General features: G+C 36.6%; 1 protein-coding gene across 1 annotated transcript in view; it reads left to right on the forward strand.

Annotated features, from left to right (window-relative positions):
• Positions 1-3,513: 3,513 nt before the first annotated feature.
• Positions 3,514-22,629, forward strand: part of LOC582948 (deleted in malignant brain tumors 1 protein) — a 30,348-nt gene continuing 11,232 nt past the window's right edge. The window contains exons 1-2 of the mRNA XM_030988320.1: positions 3,514-3,586; positions 4,166-4,489. Coding sequence (XP_030844180.1) covers positions 3,514-3,586; positions 4,166-4,489 — 397 coding nt within the window. The remainder of the gene's footprint in view (positions 3,587-4,165; positions 4,490-22,629) is intronic.

Here is a 22,629-nt window from a genome sequence, read left to right on the forward strand (position 1 = left end):
TGATCTTTTCATTTAAAATATTCTTATATTTATTTCCTCATTCCGAATTGCCATGTGTCCAGGTTTATTGTATTGTAAAATGATTCGTTAATTCACATTGAGGGATTCACAATAACTGACTCAAAGATTTCATGTCAACCATGGGGAAGAAACATTGTATTAATGGCTACAAACGATTCGGACTGTAATACTAAATCTATATCCCGCTATGCGCTTTGTTGGGTTTATTGCAATGACGACCTTCGTCATTGTCTTGTTTTCGTTCACATTCTGCCCCATTAATATTCTCCTTTTCCTCCTTTTCCTTTTCCTTATCCTTATCCTTATCGTCAGGAAATCGCATTCGTTTTGCACGTAATGTTTGTTATTCCTAGTTAGGTGCTTTTCTCATGTCCTTTTCCTTTCACATTTCATAGGCATAGTCTCTAACATCCCTTCAAGGTCACTACATTCTTCGATTTTCGAAATCACTCATGCATAACCGTCCAGGCGCCATTTTGTCCGTTTCTGGTCCATTTTAAGGCCTTTCTTTCTTCCTTCCTATCTCCACTATCCTAGATCCTACACATTTCTAACAAATTCCTCTAGATAGTCTAAGAGATGTTCTTTTATCTGCGACGTATAACCTGCCCTTCAAAATGCCATCTTCATACTCAAAATTCAAATCTGAAACCGACTCCGTCAACTATCTCTCAAATTCTTGAAAAATTGACACCTAAATAATCTAAAACTGCCATAACTTTCTCATATAAATTCCGTTTTGTATTTAAATCTCACAGTATCCTTATCTCATAATTGCACATAGCCATGCCAAATTTCACGCTCCAATGACTTTGCACAACATAAATAGCGCCCTCTAAAGTTCTGGGAATTGGCTTTCTCTCTGTGGCCGTATCTCCATAATGGCTTGGCAAACCCGTACCCTTTTTTGGATTTAGATACTTGAAGATATGCCCTTTCCAGCCATATACAAAATTATATACCCTATCACTGACCAAATTTGAGAAAATTGCCCTCCAAATTCGCCATTTTTAAGAAAATTCCAAAATAACTTCAACTTGCTCTAAAATTACGATCCTTTGACCTACGTCAATAAAACTTGGCACACACATGTATTTATATACGTGACAACTGTCCGCAAAGTTTGGTAAAATTTGATTATGTCAGCGCAAAGTTATCTAAAAAAATGATGTATTTACTATGCATTGCGTGATAGCGCGTTAAATGCGTGCAATACATTGCGCGAAGATAACAATGGTGTCAAACTGACCGCAATGAAGTGCCCTTTCGAATGATACCAAGTATAGTATATGTTCACACAGAAAATTGTGAATAAATCGCATTTGAACAAAGATCACTACACGAATTCCGCCGAGTTTCCGCCCGAATCTAACACGTATCGGCTATGACGTCATTTTTTCAGACTGCTTTTCGCCCCTTAAACGTCCTTTTTTTTCCTTGAAAATTTGCAGTGACATGCCGAGTTCCAATACGCAGGGCACCTCATGGCCGGATTTTTAAAATTGGTCAATGTGGCTATTTACGACGCCATTTTGTCCTATAAATCTATTTTACATCACGTGTTTCGATAGGATTATCATGGGAAAAAAGAGAGTGGTTTACAATAACATTCATGAAATTCTCTTTCTAATGATACCAAATACGGCTCATAAAGAGACATAAAGAGAGAGAGAAAAAACAATTTAACTCCGGTCATAATACAGATCCTGTACGTTTTCCGCTCATGCATTACACGCATTGTCTATGGGGCATATCGGGTTCACGCTTTTGACCCCCAGAACGATCTTTATTGCAATGACGAACATGCACCAAATCCCCTTGGTTTTTGCACGCAGTGCTTGCGAGCCCTTTCCACGTCCTTTCCCATATCCCAATTTCTTTCAAACTTCGTAGGCATAGTCACTACCATCCCATCAAGGTCACTGTTGAGGCCTTTCTTTCGCCCTACCTATCTCCAATATCACAGAAGCTACAGACTTCGTACAAATTGCTCTGGATAGGGCGAGAGAAGCTCTTTCGTTTGACACGTAGAAACATGGCGTCATTGCACGCACATCGTTGTGACACGATTGCATTTCTAGTTATATTTGGTTTTAGTTATGTAAGTTCTCGTGACGTGGTTGAAAAATAAACCTCAACGGTCATGCAAGCCTTCAAGAGGTTTGTTTATGATATTTTATAAGAATACTTTGGCTTTTTGCCTGTTTTGAAATAGAGCCTGGAAGGATTTGAAACGTAAAGCGTGATCATCAAATTTCTTCAATTTTCTTCCTTGTTTGTTAAAACCAATTTTAGATTCGTGCTTCTTTTTTTTTAAATAACTTTTTTCTTAGCAGTTACGTTCTCAAAGCGCACGTTGAAGTATGTGTATTTAATTGAAAGTTAACGTAATTAGAATATAATACCAATCTAAGTTTGTTTCCAATAATAAAACCAGAATATAAAAGTATCAAGCATATTAAATTAGAATCTCTTAATACTGAGTAACATCTTAAAATACTTCTGGAAACTAATGCAGTTTTTATCGGTTATCAACTTTTCTCCACGAATAGAATTTTCATTCCATTAATAATTTTGATATCAAATACACTAGCAATATTTTTTCCTAAATTGAATGAAATAATCCATGAATGCAGTTTGAATATGAAGCATACTTTATCCCGTTGTATTTAGTAGATGCAACACATAAAAGTATATCAGTTTGTATAGCATATTTATGAGTAAAGCAAAATCGTTTACTCGAAACATAACCATTTAAGCTATATATTTTTCATATTTAACAGCTGCTAGAAATTGAATTGTCTTTTCAAAAAGAAATCGTTGTTTAGAGGTATACTTCTATTTTGTAGATTGTAGTAAAATTGGTGTAATGGCGAAAAGTATAATTTGTTTTAATATTTGAAACACCCTAACAAGTATTAGGATTTAGGGCTCGAAAATTAATCCTGAACCTTGTCCCTAAATATGTTAAAAACAAAACCAACAAACGTTGAAAAAGAAGAAAACTAAAAAAAAAAAAAAAATGGACACCCTTTTGGTTATTTCCTTATTGGCAAGATCCCAGAAATATATATACATATCAATAATAAAGATGACATGCGACACACTGATATTTTGATATCGACTTTCTATTGACAGATGTAATTTAGTATGATTTTTTTTTCTTCATTTTTGCAATTATGTTATTTTACTCAAAGGCATCACAAACAAAGATCCTGGTTAAACATATTGATAATGATACAATAATATCGGTTGACGCATTGAAAGTGGGTACTTCCTGTTTTTCTCTGGTATAATTACTCTTTCCAGCGAAGTTTGTTTGTCTTTCTGTATTTCCTCATTGGCCGTTGAAACAACAATTACGTGTGCGCGCCATTTGTTTTCGCACGTTTTTCGCGCGTTATTATTGCTGCACTAGACGCATATATTAGAAGGATGACGGAAACTTTGTTGTCATTAATTAGTTCTTCTTGCTGTGAGTCTGAAGTGTAGATGACAGCGATAGAGTTGAAACTGGTTCTATGCTGTCTTCTTTGCCTCTTCTCCGTTTCATCAGCGATACGTCGTGAGTATTATCCCAGTCTCTGTTCGATTCTTGCTCTGCACATATTATTGAATAATAAAAGTATTATACGTAGTTTTTATTTGCAATGTATGCATGCACCTAGTATGTTTACAGATCTGAATAATCAATCATTGGCCATTCGCGCTAAAATCACATTTAAATAAATTACATTCCTTTGACATGCAATGGATAACCATTCCTGTTAAAAATAATTCATTGATCTTGAGGCTGTACTAGGGGGGGGGGGGGGGGGGGGGAATAAATGCACTTGTACAATAGGTGTATAGGTCTAGCCCAATTTTCCCAAACAACGTGTTTACAACTTACGATACGATTACAAAGGTGTCAATCTTCTTACGCCTTTTAAACATATATCGTAAGAAACAATGAACTTCAAAAAGGCACCGTTAATGAATGAAATCACCCTTTCTAACCAGACTTGCTGTTAAATTTGGAACATGGATAAAAGGAAAAACTTTCAGATCTGCGATACAAGAGAAAACTATTTTTTTTTTTACTGCTTTTTCAATTCCTGGATCGGTACATCAATAATGTGTCTGTTCTGCTTCCAATTGACAGAACATGAAGTGCGGTTTGTGGAAAAGGGATCGACCCACTATCCATATGCCGGCCGTGTAGACGTGTTTATTGATGGCGCATGGGGGACCATTTGTGCTTCTGACTGGGACATGAACGATGCTGAGGTGGTCTGCCGGGAGTTAGGCTATGGCTACCCCTACGGTATCGAGGTCGTTGGTGATCCACCTGCTGGAACCGGTACCAAGTGCTTGTCTAGGGTAAAGTGTTACGGCCATGAAGATCTGCTCTCAGAATGCGAAGTATACCCGACAACGCGAACAAGTAGTACAAATGACAAGGGCATAGTCTGCTATCCTCCCCCAAGTAAGTGACTTGGAAGTGAAAATAGATTCATAATATAATATACAATTAACTCTTTGAATGTTGTAATAGGCCTATTGATTTCCATACTAATAATAGAATATAAAAAATAAACCGTAAATCACAGTCATTGGTGAAACTCCACCAGTAGGCAACATTGCAGTCAAGTGTCTATCTCTGGTAAAGCGCTATGGTCACAAAAACTCACTAGCAGATTTTACTGTTACCAAAGCCGACAGAGTAGACACTCTTAGACACTCTTGACAGGAGAAAATCTGCTATCTTTCACCAAGTATTCTTTTCCTTATGAGATGTGGTAAACAGGAGCTAGGATGCATCTAATTTTTCAATATGTTTCAGGGAAGAGTATTCTGTCGGTTAAGACAAAATATGATACTTGGTTAGGGCAAGGCTTGAAATGTCCGATACAAATGGCTACAACATCAATCTAAGTTTCATTAATGTTCGGGAAAAGAAACCTTGAAACCATTTTATAGTAAATTGGGGAGTAAAGTTATTTGTTAAATTGTCAAATCTGATCCAATGTAGTATTAATTTTGTTTAAAAAAGAAAATTAATTACAGTAGTGATAGTAATACTTTAAAGACAATCTCGTCTCCATATTACTTTGGTACTGCCCCTTCACTTTTTTCTTTTATACATCTTTTATAAAAACCATGATATTTACAATTGTAGGCTTATCCTGAATATTTCTTATTTCTTTTAGTATTTACAGGTCTATTGGTTTTTACCGTATAAATTTCCTCATGATAATTCATAACACATACAACTTAACCAGTCATCTTACTATTAAGGAAAGGTACCTCATTTTGTCAAGTTCACCCTCTTTTAACTGCTCTACACATTGTTAACCGTTGACAAATTTGCAGGTACATCCGAAAACGATGATGATTCGGAGGGATCATTTGTATCATGGACATCAGATGGGAGTGATGTCGACCCAACTTCATCACCTTATGGTAAATAATTGCTTCAATATAATTGAAAGTTTACAGCTAGACCGACTACAGATCATTGACCATTCTTTGCTAGCAGATCTGCTACAGATTGAGATTAAACATACATGCCATGTTAACCCGAGCATGGTTCATCATCTAGATATATACTATACATACTAACTATGTTTACATTATGCTACCTTCATATATAGTCATTATTGATTTTCTTTTTCTTTTCGTGAAATTATTATAAGAACTTTTAAATCACCATCTCAAGTTTTATTACGAGTGCTAAAATTGTGTTTTCGGACTCGAAGCAAGACTGTCAGCTTTTAAGTGCCGGGTATGAACCTGTGTACTTGTAGAGAAGTAAGTCACATGTACAGTGAGTATCATTGTAAGTAAGTAGGTTGAGAATTACGACTTTTCCACGGAAGTATTACAAAACCAAACCTACATTAATGATAATGAGAGGCCAAAAATCATATTCCTTTAAATCAAAAAAAGGAAAACATGAATAGATCAATGATACTTACACTTACAGACCTCAGTATCCAACTCTGTCTTCGAGCCAATGTTTGAATCGCCATGCCAATTGAAGAAACTTTATTTCTTTCCTTTTTACAGTTGGTCCGGGTTTGCGGCTTAGAAACGGACCTGATCAGTATTCAGGATGGGTAGAGGTCAAGCTTGAAGATGGCAATTGGAGTCCACTGTATCTTTATTATTATAATGTTTTGTTGTCTCGGTATCAGTATATCTCGAACATCTGTCGTCAGCTTGGACTCGGGGAGCTCAACTTCTGGGATAGTTTTGAATATAGCAGCACGTACAGTATGACAAAGGTGACGAGATGTCCTAACGGAGTTGCGCACCACCGAAGCTGCATATTTCATTCAAAGGATTATTACATTGGGGGGGGGGGGGGTAATTATCATACTAACTACGATAAAGATGAAGAAAAAAAACTTCCATATGGGTTGCTTATGTGCCCGGGTGTTTGTGCACAGTGTATTTCTAAGGTGGCTGCTTGGTTGTAACATAATGATTTTTGGACGTCAATATAGGCTCATCTACACATCCCAAGCGGATTTTTGCATTTCCATTTCCATTACTAGGAAATACCCATAATTAGCTATTGTCTTGACCATTAGCGTCAGCGCCATCTACTATGAGACCGTCGCACAGTGGAACAGAATCGCCTCAAAGTGTGCCAAAATTCAAAATTGGCGAATGTGAATTTTTGTATTTTTTCATTCGCTTGGGGGAAGAAAACATTCTAAAGAATATTTTCCACACATATTTTAATATTTAGCGAGTTTTAACAGTGTCATATACCCCCTGCGACAATGGGAAAATCTATATGTTGCTCCAAAAATGATAAAAGAGGCAACTTTACAATAGGTGTTGAGAATGTATGAAGGGAAAAGCAATCAACTTGATACTGCGTGCACTTCTTGCCTATTGGTAACCCAATAAGAAAATACAATGACCAAATTTATGGAAGCTTTATTTTGGGAAAAATGAGCATTAAATTTCACACAAAAAGGAAAAAAATTGCAATTTTTATATAAAAAGTAGCATGTTTATTACAATTCCGGCCGGTTCCCGCAGTGATGTTAATCTCAAAATGTCCGCCGAAACCTAAGCTTTCCATTTATGGTATTTCTTTTTGCCAGAATTTGCTACACTGCATGTGCAGGCGCTTTTCCAACTCACGTCCATCGATTATTATTAGGCATAATCGGTACACATTTGTACTGTTTACGTATACGCACAGCCGATTCAACGCTCGTCCGCGTAACCATGGCAACGGTTGCGTGAGTGTAGAGCGTATAGCGTAGTGTATATTGCTTTCACACGTTGATGCAATTCGCAATCACATATGGTATCATTCTAGGAGAACTTGGATTGAAGTAAACGATGGCGGTATTAAGAAGACAGCTTTTTCATGCTGTGCATTCAGCTGGCTTCATTTCAGACATCAAACTGGCATCCGAAACATCCATTGATGCATTATGTGCATATCATAATGTGGGTAACAAGTCAAACATCCCACAAAAACTTCTCAAGAGTTTGTCAAAGACTATTGGACGCTTTCTGTATCGTATGCGAGAGAAATCGAACAAGTGTGGTCGCTATATACCAGGAATATTTCACGAAATAAAACAAGGAATGGCTTAATCAGACACTGACATTCAATACTGAAGTAGAAACATTTCTTGCACAACAAAGCAGCACAGATACCGGGACAGAAACAGAGCCAACTTCAGACTTGCCAGGCACGTCACGTCAAGGGTATTTCATATTTTTAAATCATAATCATTTATTTGATTATATTCCAAATCCCTTTGAACATCTTCTGAAATCAATCGATGTCTCATTCTTTAAATTCATATGGAAAGGGAAACCCGATACAATAAACAGAAAACAAGTAGTTAGTAAATACGAAAATAGTGGACTAAAAATAGTTGATGCCGGACACTTTTATAGAGAGAAATTTAAAAATGCTCCAATTGTTCGTCTTAGGTCCAGAAACCCCTGAAAAGTTCCCCTAGTCAGTGTCATATGAATCTGTCTATGTGTTACAATGCATTTTGGCCTTTTCCAATCAGAAAACTGTATTTTAATGACGTGAGAGAAATTTGAAAATGCTCCAATAGTGTTTCTTAGGTCCAGAAACCCCTTATAAGTTCCACTAATCAGTGTAATATGAATCTGTCTATGCGTTACAATGCATATTTGCCTTGTCCAATCAGAAAACAGTATTTCAATGACGCCATAGAAACTTGAAAATGCTCCAATACACCAGTTTTTACAGTTGTATCAGTGCGCATGCGCAGACATGAGCGCCATTATAAATGGTGAGTAAACAAAGCCAATGACCTAGAGGTCATTTGGTTTGTGCGTAAATTAAGATTGCGCTCATGCAAATTATGATGTGAGCGCACAGCGCAGCGCGCAGGCAGTGATGTTATCATAATTTGCATGGGCAAAGTCGAAGTATACACATTAAATCTACGGAATTATAGTATTTGATCCATGCATATACTCATAAACTCGGAGAAGTCAAACATTTATTTAAACTTCACATCATAAGTTTATTACACGATACTGAAGTCTAGTATTGAATGACCGTATTCTATTTACAGTTACTTATTATTTTGTAAACGACAATGATATGATGTGTCCTATTTGAGTTACATTAAATGGAATACTTATATAATATTGACTGGCCTTGAGGGGTATATCAGAAATATTGACCAAGCTCAGATCATATTGCCCCGAGTCGAAAGACGAGGGCAATATGGTCTTAGCGCGGTCAATATTTCTGATATCCCCCGAAAGTAAAGCCAGTCAATATTTTTATTGTTATCCAAATCAGACATCTAGAGCAAATACAGATATCCACCATGACAATCTCAAGAACTAAACAAACTTTGTCAAACCAACACTGTGCATCCAGTGCTTGACAAATTTTTCGATACACTACAAACAGTGTGTATTTGGTGTGATTATTACGTCACAATGGAGTGCGCGCAAAGTGCGCAGGTTCTCGTACGCATAATAGATGCGCAATGAAAATGCGAGACCGTGGAAAATACCAAGGTATATTTTCATTCGTCTCTACACGCAAAGTCAATACGCGCAGGGAGACCAAGGAAAATACAAAGAATATACCCCTCCGTTCCCACTGCCAGTGAAAACTAGGGCAATACGGTTTTGTAAATGACCAGCTCAGATGTCTGATACGGGTAATAATAACCTATATTTGTATATTTGCCACATTGTATGGTGTATAACTACTATCTAGAATTATTCTACATGCTCTTTTTTAATTGATTCAAGTGCATAGATGTGCTGTTTTGTAATAGCCCCATTGAACACAGGTGCACGGTATTCTACAATCGATCTGATGTATCCTCTTAACATGATGATAAGATCTACAATAGGTAGGTTGAATGATTTCAGTCTCCAGAGTATGTATAATTTGTTGTTACTTCTCTTCAAAAGATCATTTACATGTGTATAACCATTTTAGGTCCTTTTGTATGATTAGACCTAATATTTTGAGAGATTCTACATTACTTAGTGTGATTTCATCAATAAACAAGGCCATCCGCTGTACTGGCTGCTTACAAAGGAGATTATCATAACTGAACATTTAGAGGCAATTAGTTTCATATCATTCCTATGAGACCATTCATGTGGTTTGCGAAGTTCATCTTGTAATTTTAAAGCTTTACATATACTCCTGCTTTTTACCATTGCCACATCGTCTCCGTATTTAAAATACGGTATAATGGAATCCTGGCATGCATCATTCATTAGTATAAAAAAATATTAAGGTCCAAGCTTTGTTCCTGTGGAACTCCTGTATTTATGACATTCCATTTTGATTTATCTCCATTATATTTGAAACACTGCAACAGTTTATCCAAAAAGCTCATTATCCAGTTAATGAGTCATGGTCTAACATCGAGTTTTAGGAGTTGTTGGACTAAAACGTTGTGATTTATTCTATCAAAGGCTTTTGAATAATCAGTAGTCAATATTGTTTATGTAAATTTCACCTTTTCTGCATTTTCCAATATATGGTGTATCAGACCAATGAGGTAATGTGTCGTCGATTAGCCTCTACGATTTCCAAACTGACACGATTAGGATCAATATTTTTGGTAATATCTTCTATGCATAAATGCACCTACGTCAAATTGATGGAGTGTATGATACCCTGCTTTTGTTTATAAAGATATCATAATAATTTTGTAGAATTTCTTTTTTTATTTCTTTTTTTATTGATTTATTTGTTGTGATTACTTTTTCGGGAGGGGGGGGGGGGGGGAGGGACGGCAAATTGAGATTTAGGTAAATGCATACTGAGATGACATATCTTCGGTCAAAAATTATGGGAAAATTACCTTGTAGATGTGCATGTATATATGCAAGCACAGGTATACAAATACAAAATTATAATGGATTTTCGCCTCGGAGAATGCAGCATTAGCCGTTACATATTTTGCGAACCATGGTGCCAAATCAGATTTAATCCATGGATCGTTCCTTCGAGTGCTGACATTTTCTTAGATTTTCTACTGTGTGGTCACTTTTATCTACATATACACCATAGTGAAATATCTTTCAAAGTAGAGGGATAAAATACAGCAAAGGGTATTCTCTGAACTTTAAAAGAACAAGAAAATGATTAATATTTCGCACTTGTTTAATATTTTTTTTTTTTATTTCCACGAGGTTTATAAAACGGAATATACTGCAATACATTAACACTGAATCTCTTAATCACACTTGGTAATACATATTTGAATAATTTTCTAATTAAAATATGACTCAAAAGTTTACGAAATAGGTGTCTGATAAGTTATAAATGTTCTTTAATTGTGGTAAATATCCAGTTATTTTTTGGAATTGAAGACAATTCGGAACGCCGTTATATAATATAATTCTTCTTCTTCTCATTTAATCTCCGAAACTTTATTTCTTTCTTTATACAGGTAATCGGGTTTTGCAGCTTAGATACGGGACCTGATAAGTATTCAGGCCTTGTGGAGGTGAAGCTGGTAATTTGCAGTTAGAGTAAATAGTATTTTTATGATTATGGGAATTAGTATTTGTCTCGGTATTAGTATATCCCGAACATCTGTCGCTAGCTTTGATTCGGGGAGCTCAACTTCTGGGATAGTTTTGAATATTGCAGCACGTACAGTATGACAAAGGTGACACTGAAACTGCATATTCTATCCTAAGAAATATTCTTTGGGATTTGAATCATTATTTACGTGCATTTACATATCCATTGCGGGCGTACCGGATTGTACAAGCAACCCTTATTCTAAGGTGGTTGCTTGGTTCCTTCAAATGGATATATGGATACCAATGTCCTGATAATTATTATCATCGCCATCTAATTGTCTTCATAAAATAGGCACGGTACGTCTCACTTTAATCGAACCATGTCCAATAAAACGTTGCTGATAGCGCCATCACCTTCGAGCTTGGGGCATCTCACATAAATTCGCCGATCCTTAACCGGATGCACCTGAAGCCTTTTGGTAGATAAATAACATCATCGTAAGTTGCATTTTCCATGCCAAAAAACAACAACACACACAACAAAAAACAATTTGCCAAAGCAGATTTGATCCATGGATCGACCCTTCGACTGCTTAAATTTCCTGACATATTATATAAAAAAGAATGGTAAAGTACAGCTGAGGGCAATATCTTAACTTTCAACAACAATTTGTTTTTAAATTTCTACGAGCTTAAAGGTAATACAAAGTTTTGGGAAATTTTGAAATTGGTTGGATAGTGATTCTTTACCATTTTGATATAATTGGATGCCCCTGTTGATGTATTATAAGCACTAGAAAAATTAGCCCCTAAAACACTTCTGCTTTCAAAAAAAATTGTATATAAAAATTTACCGGTGCTCCCGGTAAATTTTGATAAATTGCAAATAGCGTCTATACGGTCGTACAGTATTAGCTGCGACCATGAAAATCTCAGAATATGTAGTTGTGATATATAATTTCCAAACGGGAAGAGCTAATCGGTCGAATTTTATAGTCAAGAAACATTGTTTTGTGGCTTAATTAATATCTTGACCTTGGAAGGGAGCTATACAACATAAAGAGTTTATTATTTACAATTTCAAAACTTTAGACTCGTTTTCAACCGCGACAACAATCACTTCCATTATGTTCATTTGAACCAAATTCATGACCCCATACCAAAACTTTGTATTACCTTTAATGAAGAGTGTAATGAAACGGAATAATATGAAATGCAATAACAATTTTTCAATATAAACGTGACCCAAATACTTAAGAAGTAGGCGTCCGATAAGTAAACATGAGTGCACTTTAGTTATGTTATAATTTTGATATTGGACATTAAAAACAAATTGTATTGCAATTATATAATACGAAACTTTTTATTTACTCCCCGAAACTTTTTCTAATGTTACTTATACAGGTGATTCGGCTTAGATTTGCAGTTTAGAGATGAACCTTATCACTATTCAGGCTACGTAGAGGTCAAGCTGGCAAGTGGCAGTTGGAATTAACTGTTCGGTTATTATGGGTCTGGGTATGAGTATATCTAGAACATCTGTCGTCAGCTTGGGCTCGGGGAGCTCAACTGGTTGGATAGGATTGAATATAGCAGCACGTATAGTATGACAACGATGACGAGATGTGCTTACGGCATTGTGCATCACCGATGTTGCATTTTCATCCTAAAGAATGTTTTAATTGGGGTTTTAATTATCTTATTTAGTACGATGAAAATGACACACAAACTTTCGAAATCCGTTCCGGGGATGCGGGAGCGTAAAAAACCCCCCTATTTCTAAGGCTGTTGCTTGGTTCCGTTAAATTGATCTATAAACGTCATTATCCTTAAACTATGAGCGCTATCTATTATAAAAACCGTTGACATTTAAAAAGTACAGTAGCTCACACCTCGCTTAAAGATATCATCGTTTTTTTCAAAATTCATTTTTCAAAATTCATTTATCTATTTATTTAATTATTTTTTATTAATATTATTATTATTTATATAAATATTAGTATTACTATTAGGTGATCCGTCACGTACCGATCAAACGGATTACTTCTGAATTTCGTCAAGTTTCTTGTATCTTCTTTATTATAAATATTATTGATTTATTTATTTTTATTCTCTCATGTAAATTTGTTTGGCAAACATCTCAATCACGGAAAGAGCTAGAGAAATTAAAATGTCATAACATGATGTTTTTAGTCCAGGTCCAGAACATAACATCGAGATTTATTTCGAAAAAGTGGTCACGTGACCTTCCAGGCACCATTTCCATGTTTTTCATGCATGTCTGTCGACCAGGCGCGGATCCGGGGGGGGGGGGGGTTGCCGAGTGGGCCTTGGCCTTCCCCCTGGACAAAAAAAAAATGGCAAAAACCAATTGACCAGAAATGTACATTTTTTGGTAAAGCAGGGGGGGGGGGCGCGATTTTCAAATTTCCTGGGGGCAAAAAACAAACAAACCATTTCCTCGTTTTTCATGCATGTCTGTCGACCAGGCGCGGATCCGGGGGGGGGGGGGGGCGAGTGGGCCTAAAGATGTGAAAGCAATTACGTTAAGGAAAAAACAGTTATAGTTAGGTTGAATCGTCGGGGCTGAAATATTGGCTATTGACAATATATCTGCATTCAGGTCCGTCGAACCAAGTACGTTTATGACAGATGAAATGAATGAGGAACACGTAACATACACATTTATTGATGGAATGGAAGAAACCATTTAAAAAAAAAAAAAAATCATTAATAATTGATTATTTTATGAATTTGTTATTATTGTTATTAATATATTTTATGGGGGGATGGGCAAGTTGAGACTAAGGGAAGTGCATAGATAAAATGTTTTCAGCAAAATTGTAGATAGATTACCTAAATGATGTGCACTGATGTGCAAATGCCTGTATAAAAAATAATAAAAAATCACAAATATAATGTGTTATTCCAAAGAAAATGCGGAGTTCAGTATGCATCACCGAAAATGATTTTTTTTTTAAAATCTGAAGGGATAGTATATAAGGGAGGGGGGGGGGGGCAGGGGGCTTTACGGTAATATTTACTACGATAAATATAACAAAAAAAACTTCCATATTAAATTCAATTTTATTTCACATCTCTTTAAAAACACATCAGAAGATACACAAACAAATCAGTATAAATTAAACAATATAAATATAAAAACATTATTTGACATGGTACTGTGAAGGAAGGATGAAGCGTGGTGGATGCGAGGGATCAGCAAAGGCCATTGGCCTGTCAAGGCTGTTCACCCTTCAAGAGAAATACAATATACAAATTCAATGCGAGGGTGCCCAACCGTGTATCCACCCCATATTTTTAAGGGGGTTGATTCATTGTTTCATAATGATTATATCGACGACAATAGGCCCGTTTACATATCGCAAACGCCATTATTAAAACGTCATCGATTTTCTTCGGATTGCCATTTAACCTCCTGGAATAAAAAAAACACCATTTAAAACGTTTAAGTATACCCTTGAATTGAAAGTTATTAGCAGCGCCATATAATATCAAACCGTCGACATCAAACAGGCACGGTATGTCCCACTTAAAGGGATAGTTGAGTTCTGTTTTCAGACCATAAATGCCTTCAAAGTGCATGGTTATTGCGCGTATTCTTATCTATGACATTTATAGTGCCCTTTTAGAACCTACAATTGCTATGAAGGTAATTTTAGACCCCAAAATATGTGAAATTTAGCCAATACGATCATGCTAAGTCAGCTCCACTTTAAAAAGAAAACACGGTGACCGTTAATTAATTATTTAATTAAAAATAACAATACATGAGCCGGCTAATTGTGGGTAATATAAGCAACACTAAAATGCCAACAAAAGAGCCAACATCGGCATTGGCTGAAATACGACGTAAAAGGCGTTATTTCGATTTTTTCAACGGTTTTTTCAAATTTAAAAAAAAATCTAATATTTGTGGTGGCATACAAGTATTAGAAATTGTTATATCCCAGCCGTCTCTGAACCGATTTTGATCAAACAAAGATGATTTTGTCATTTAAATATATGTTCTTTTAAATATGACTCTCAGTTTTTCATTATCTTACACAAAAATAATTTTGTGTAGCAATTTCCGAATCTTGAACATTCACTGTAAGTTTCGTTTGATTCTGTGAGAATTATTATTATTTTTTTTTAACCAGAACTCAAGTTTATCTTTAATATAGTGATAAGATCTACAATAGGTAGGTTGAATGATTTCAGTCTCCTGAATATGAATAACTTTTTGTTACTTCTCTTCAAAAGTTATGTGTTTATTCCATTTTAGGTCATTATGTACGATTAAAACTATTATTTTGGATGATCTTGGTTTTCTTTGGTAGATATATATCATCATCGTAAGCAGCATTTATAATGCAACAAAAAATTGTCTCTCTTAACGAAAATTCGGAATCTAAAATCCATCTCTGAAAGTATTTTTGGAACGTCGGCCGAAATCTCACTGTCTTTTTGCAGTATAAATGTCTTCTCTGGAAACTTCGGTACGATTTCGGTTTTTGTTCACGTGACTCGCCTTACTTCTTTGCGAACGCATTGAGGTCAGCGCCAAGTGGCTCATGTGCACTACTCACCTTAAAAGTGGAATGAGCAAACATCAATGTTTTTTATGTTTTTTTTGGTAGTGTAACAAAAAATTGACAATTTTTCAAAGCGATGCTTATAGGATGTGTAAATGGGCCTACAACCTCTTTGTCGTTGAATGCATTTTGATTTGGAAATGGAGGGAATTTCAAAAAATATTGTTTAAACACAATCCGCCTCGTTTTGTTCTATTAGCAGATAATACTTGGCGCTTTCGTAGATGATTCCTTCCCTGAGGTTGGAAAACAGACTCACAATGGTGCTGATTTCTATAATCGGCACTGGCCTAGGTTTTGGTGCAAATTAATTGATGCAGTGTTTCATTTCTTTTTAGGAGAGGAAGGAGTGGAGGGGGGGGGGGGGAGGGTGGCAAGATAAATTACCTCCGTAATGTGCATCGATGTATACAAATACATACATATATTGTATTTTCGTAAAGAGAATGCAGCATTAGCCGTAACTTATGTTTAGCACTATGTTGCCAATGCAGATTTCATTCATGGATTGAACCTTCGAGTGCTGATATATTCTGAGATGATAATAATAATGTACAATTTGTATATAGCGCATATTAAATAATTCGTATCCGGACACCTGCCCCCACCTGGACATCCCTCCCCGAATAACCGCCCCCAGTCAACTACCCCCTAGGACAACTACCCCCGGAACAACCACCCCGGAAAACTACCTCTAGGATAGTTTTGCGGGGGTATCGTCCTAGAGGATGGCTGTCGTAGGGGGTAGTTGTACGGGGGTAGTTTTTCTAGAGGGTATTTGTTCGGGGGTAGTTGACCAGGGGTAGTTGTCTGGGGATAGTTGTCCTAGAGGATGGTTGCCCTAGGGGGTAGTTGTCCTAGGGGGTACGTGACTGGGGCTGGTTATCCGGGGGTGGATGTCCAGGGGGTAGGTGTGCTAGAACCTAAATAATTGTCTCTAAGCGCTTAGGTACTGGAACAAGAGAGAGAGAGAGAGCGAAGAGGAGATACATGATAAATATTGGGTTTTACCGTTTATCACCGTTGAGAGGGCCTTCGGTCCTGAAAAGCGCTATATAAGAACTAGCTATTGTTATTATTATTATTATCACTTACAATTATCATAGCAGTTACAAAATTTACATTTTTTTCTTTAAGAATTAGCATGATCGAAAAAGATGGGTTTTTAGGTCGGATTTAAACTGAAGGTAGTGAAGGACAATATTTTAGAGACTTGGGAGATTCTTACATAGTTCTGGTATGGCATACTGGAAAGCACGGTGCCCATATGTTTTGGCGTGAATGAATGTTTTGAAGATGAACGGAGATCGCGAGTTGGTCGATGACTTGAAATATTATTTTGCAACTACCTTGGGAGCATCATTGTGTTTACATTTATATGCAATAGTTAAGAAAAACGATTAAAAAAAAAATCTATTACAGGTAGCCAATGTAAATCATACCACCAAGGAGTAATATGAATTCGTTTACGTTTTCGCGGGTCAAGTCTAGCTGCAGAATTGCGTGATCTTTTTTAATTTGAATGTATTAACAACAACAATTCACAACTAGACATGCAATCGATGTGCGTGCAATGGCGCACATGATTCTACGGTTCAAACGAAAGAGCTTCTTTCGGACTATCCACAGCAATTTGTAAGAGGTATGTAGCTTCTGTGATAGTGGAGATAGGTAGGGCGAAAGAAAGGCCAACAAAACGGCCCAAACTGACAAAATGGCGCCTGAACGGTCACGCAAGAGGAGTTCCGGAGAACGAAGAATAAGGGATACTAGAGATTATGCCTACGAAGTTTGAAGGGAATTGGAAAAGAGGAAGGGACATAGAAAGGGCTCGCATACTACACAATCATGCGGAAAATAAAATGGCGTCTTAAATGGCCCCCTTGGCGATTTTCAAAAATCCGGCTTCGAGTTGCACTGCGTATTGCAACTCGGAATATCACTGAAAATTTTCAAGGAAAACAAATTGATGGGAAAGGGGCGAAAAGCAGTCTGAAAAATGACGTCATAGCCGATACGTGTTATAACATGGCGGAAACTCAGCAGAATTTGTAAAGTGACCCTTGTTCAAACGCAATTTACTCAACAATTTCTGTGATAACGTTTTTGGTATCAGTCGAAAGAACACTTAATTGCGGTCAGTTTGACACCATTGTAATCTGCGTGCATTAAACTGGCTGATACGTAACGCATAGTAAAATCATAATTTTTGGCGATAAGTTTGCACTGACGCCATAGAATTTTACAAATCTTTGCAGTAAGTTGTCACCTATACTGAATAATGTGTCCCCCATTTAAAAAAAAAGTTATTTCGCTATTTTTCTTGAAAACTGCATATTTGTAGGGCTATCTTCTCAAAGAAGGTCAGGTTAAGGGTATATATTTTTTTATTTGGCTGGAAAGGACATATCTCCAAGTATCTAAATCGAACAAAAAGTTACGGGTTAGGGCGGTAACGATGGAGATATGGCCACAGAGAGAAAGCCTATTTCCAGAACTTTAGAGGGCGCTATTTATTTTTTGCATATTCATTGGAGCGTAACATTTAGCATGGCTATGTGCAATCGTGAGATAAAGATACTGCGAGAAATGGAAACGAAACAGAATTGGTATGAGCAAGTTATGGCAAATTTCGATTTTTAGGGGACTATTTTTTTGGAGTCGGTTTCCGATTTTAAATTTCGAGTACGAAAATAATAACAAACATAATTTTTATAACATGTAAATGTATCGACATGAACAATATATATAAAGGCCTATTATTGCATAGAATACCAAAAAGTTGCAGAATAGTAAGACATCTATAAATCCGTAATTTAAACACTTGTTACGATAAAGTATAGTGAGCATTGGAAAGGTCAAAAGAGACAAGGAGTAAAGGACCTAACTAGGAATAACAAGCACTACGTGCAAAACGAATGAGATATCTAGAAGAGAAAAAGAAGAATATTAGTTGGGCAGAATGTGAACGAAAACATTGCAATGACGAATATCGTCATTGAAATTAATGGGGCAGAATGTAAACGAAAACAAGGCAATGACGATATTCGTCGTTGCAATAATGTAAGTATATGAAAAATCATTAAATGCAAAGAATAATACTAATACAAAAACACAAAACAGAAGACTACTGTTCATTGAACAGTAAGGGTTATAAAAACGACATTTATACATAGATCTGCATACTATTACATGTACAAAAGATATAAACGTAAATATGTGTATTAATAATAATTAGGTGAGGTTGTTAATGGGAACTAGAAGATAGCACAAGTGCTAGTCGTGCCTACTTCTATTCTTTGGCAAGATTTTTTCTAAATTCATTAATAGATATGAATGCAAAACTTGTTTGTTTTGTATCTAGATATATAACATAAATAATAATACAGTATCATCAACTTTTTTACACTTCTAACAGAAAAAGAAAAAAAGAAGAAGTTCAAACTAAAACATTATATGAAGTATAACACATATTTGAACAAATACAATCATCACTTTGTTCATAAAATGAAAAGAATGTATTAATTGAAATATAATCACACAGATGTGCGTACATTCACAGATCCTGTGAAAGCTAAAGGGCAACTACAATCATTAACAATCGTTAAAGATAAAAACCAGTTATGGTCATGCGATTGCATTGTGAAAGAAACGTTGTGGAATCGATCAGAAAAGGTTGATCATCTAGCATATGAGTATTGGTCTGTACTGCAAGGTTCTGGATTCATAGGAGCCCGAAGTGGGGAGGGGGGGGGGGGGAGTTGCCCTCCCAAACAAAAAAGTGGGGGGCAAAACGCCCCCCTCCAAAAAGAAAAAAGCAGTAAAGGAGTAAACATGGTTTGTAGAACATAACAATACTAAAAACCTGAATTAAATCACTTATACAATTCCATTCAAAGAAAAGGAAAGTTCACAGGAATTCAATTTCATAAACATTGCGCATGCCACCTATACGGTAATTATCAATGGAGGTCTTTATAAGGCCAAACAAAAAAAATAATTTGGTTGTCCTCGACCGCCCGCTCGTCATTTTCGGGCCGCTCGATTTTTTAATTTTTTTTTGATATATATTTTTTTTTTATTCAATTTTTTTAATTTGTATTCCTTTTTTTTTTTTTTTTTTTTTATTTAATTTTTTTTTGGGAGCAATCTTAAATGCCAAACATACCATTTTATGCATTTGCAAGGATCAAACTGCGTCCCGTTGCCAGTTTTGTCTTTTCAGTACGCAATTAGGTATTTATTAAACTTGCCATTTTTATTTTTCTATGTCAAAAATGCCATTCATTCAAATCAGGTTTTGAGCATTCTTAAACTCATTTTAAAGCCCATTTGTACTAGTTTACAGGAGGGATTAGACCACCCTGCAAGGTCACTGGACAAGTGGAAATCTCATCAAATCAGCTCTCAGTTAATATAAGATAAAGAGGATCATGGGAGACCAATGGTCACCGATTAGGCATTGTTTGCTACATTGAGGGCGCAAGTAGCTATAAGTAGTACAATGGAGATTTAAAAGGTGCTGTATTTCAAAGCCCAAAATACTTTCTGTGTTGGTCTTGATATTCATTGTACATTAAACTAGTCTTTTGCCATATTAAAGTGTTTAATAGACTTTGTTTGTTTAAATGCTTGACGATCCCAATGATTTTTATTTATGGAAAAAAGAAAAAAAAAAGAAAGAAATTTGAAAAAAAAAAAGACACACAAAAAAAGACACACTCCAGAAAAGCAATCGAGGACAACCAAACAATTTTGTTTTTGGCCTAATAGCGATACGCGCATATCGTGGACATATTGTGCGAGAATGGGAAAGCGTGTCTGTATTTTGTTTTGTTATAGGGGTGAGAAGACATGAGCCCGTGAACGCTGGCGTACTGATGGGGGGGGGGGGGGGGGGGTGTATTTCTTATTCGATACCAGTGATTTACAAATATTGCTGTTATGACATGATTTTCCGGTATTTTTTCTCCATTTTTTGGTAAGTCATACCTTTTTATGAGTTTTTTGGAAAATAAGAAATTCCCAAATTAGAGTCGGGCAAAAAATACGCTTATTTAGAAGCCTTAATGTCATGGTCTGCAGAGTGGCTGGGCTAGAGCCCCCCCCTCACTTTTTGAAAAAGTATGTTAAAGAGAAAAGGAAAGAAAGACGGTTAAAAAAATAAGTGACCTGCCAATGTCACAAATAAGGTATAACAAATGCTCATCTGACCGTAATTAAATGCCTAAAAAACCCGAGCTTCCGGGGGTTATGCCCCTTGACCCCACCAAGGGCTCTAAGGCGGGCCCCTGGATGCTCATTTAACCGTAAGTAAAAGCTGAGCTTCCTGGGGCTTAGCCCCTTGACCCCCTGCCGAGGCTCATGCCCTGGACCCCACGCCAATACGCTCTACCTGATCGTTAATACTCCACTTTGAAAAACGTTCTGCGGGACCTGCATGTGACGTGTAAGACTGGTGGTGATGCAGATTTTTCGTCTGCCCCCCCCTTCCGAACGTTTTTTTCATTACGTCACTGCCCCTGGAAGGTGAGCCCTCTGGAATGTTTGCCCCCCCCCCCAATCCCAAACTGCTTCCGGCGCGCCTGTCTGGAATCATCAAAATGATAAGAAATTTGGCCCAGTCTTCGTAAAGTTACAAGGCACTGTTAACAGAAAAATGTATATGGGACTACGCACACGTGCGCGACACACATGCGTTTATCTCTCACATCCCAATAGATAAACTAATTTACCAAATATATCAATTGGTAGGCGGTTTCCCGGCAAATTTTTTATCATCATGTATTAGTAAAAACATATTCTTTCACATGATTGGTAATAATAATAATTACAGTGCTTAAATAGCGCCTAACACTTACTTTGTCAGAAGTCTCTAAGCGCTCTACAAACATGCAGCATAATAACCCTGGCTTTACCCTGGCTTTAGGAGCTTCCATTTCATTTTTCGAAATTGGGGCGTTTCCAATACTGGTCTTTACCTTTAAGCAAGGGATGGGGTTGAGCCCACTTCATTAACCTAGATGGTAGGTGGAAAGATGTCTCCGAAAAAGATAACCTCGATGTTTTGAGTTTATTTTCATATGGGAGATCATTCCACAGCTTTGTTTCTACAAACGGAATACAAAATTGTCCTTGCGTTGTTTTACATTTTGGTTGATAGAGTTAGCCACTTTCCTTTCTCCTTGTGGCATATCTGTGCTGTATCATCTGACAATTATTGACCAAAGAGTGTGGTAATACATATTTTACCAAATCATAAATAAAGTTGATACAAGAAGTTCATGAAGTTTAACAATATTTAATATTTCTAGACTTTAAAAAGAAGGGTTGGAGTCTGTTCTAAATGGACTGAATGTAATTGTTTTCATTGCTATTATTTTACTTAAATATGTAGGGTGGTATTCTCGGAAATAGACTGAGTTAAACCTGGCCCCCGCCCCCCCCCCCCACTACGTGATCGGAGGGATACCATGCGTGTTACTAAAATGTTCGGAAAAGTTTTCACGCACCAAAGTCCGGCTCGTAGTACACAAAAGCCCGTTTTACACACCCGACTTAGGGGGTGTTTTCAAAAGGAGGGAACATGCATATGCGTACCCTAAATAACACTGATGAAGGGGGGGGGGATTGGCCTAACTTGACCCGTGGACTATTTAGGCCAGATGTAACTTTAGTCCATAGACTAACTCAATTTTTTTCCTCGAAACTGATCCATGGATTAAACTCCTGGCTAATAAAGTTAGTATCTGTACTAAAGTTAATTCATGGATCAATTACCATGGTTACCGTTTCTACACATGCTCACTATACACACCAGCTACTATTACAGCAACGGATATATAGGCCAGGGGGTTCAATAAAACATCAAAATCACTTTACATGAAACGGGTGACAGGATGTATGATGGTGGTACCCCCTCCCCTACGCGCTCCTTGGTTTACAATACTTCATGTTTGAACATGATATTGACAACTGTTTTCACTCTTTCTTT

Source organism: Strongylocentrotus purpuratus, unplaced genomic scaffold (assembly GCF_000002235.5).
Source record: "Strongylocentrotus purpuratus isolate Spur 01 unplaced genomic scaffold, Spur_5.0 spur5_scaffold_17, whole genome shotgun sequence".
NCBI classification, from domain to species: Eukaryota; Metazoa; Echinodermata; class Echinoidea; order Camarodonta; family Strongylocentrotidae; genus Strongylocentrotus; species Strongylocentrotus purpuratus.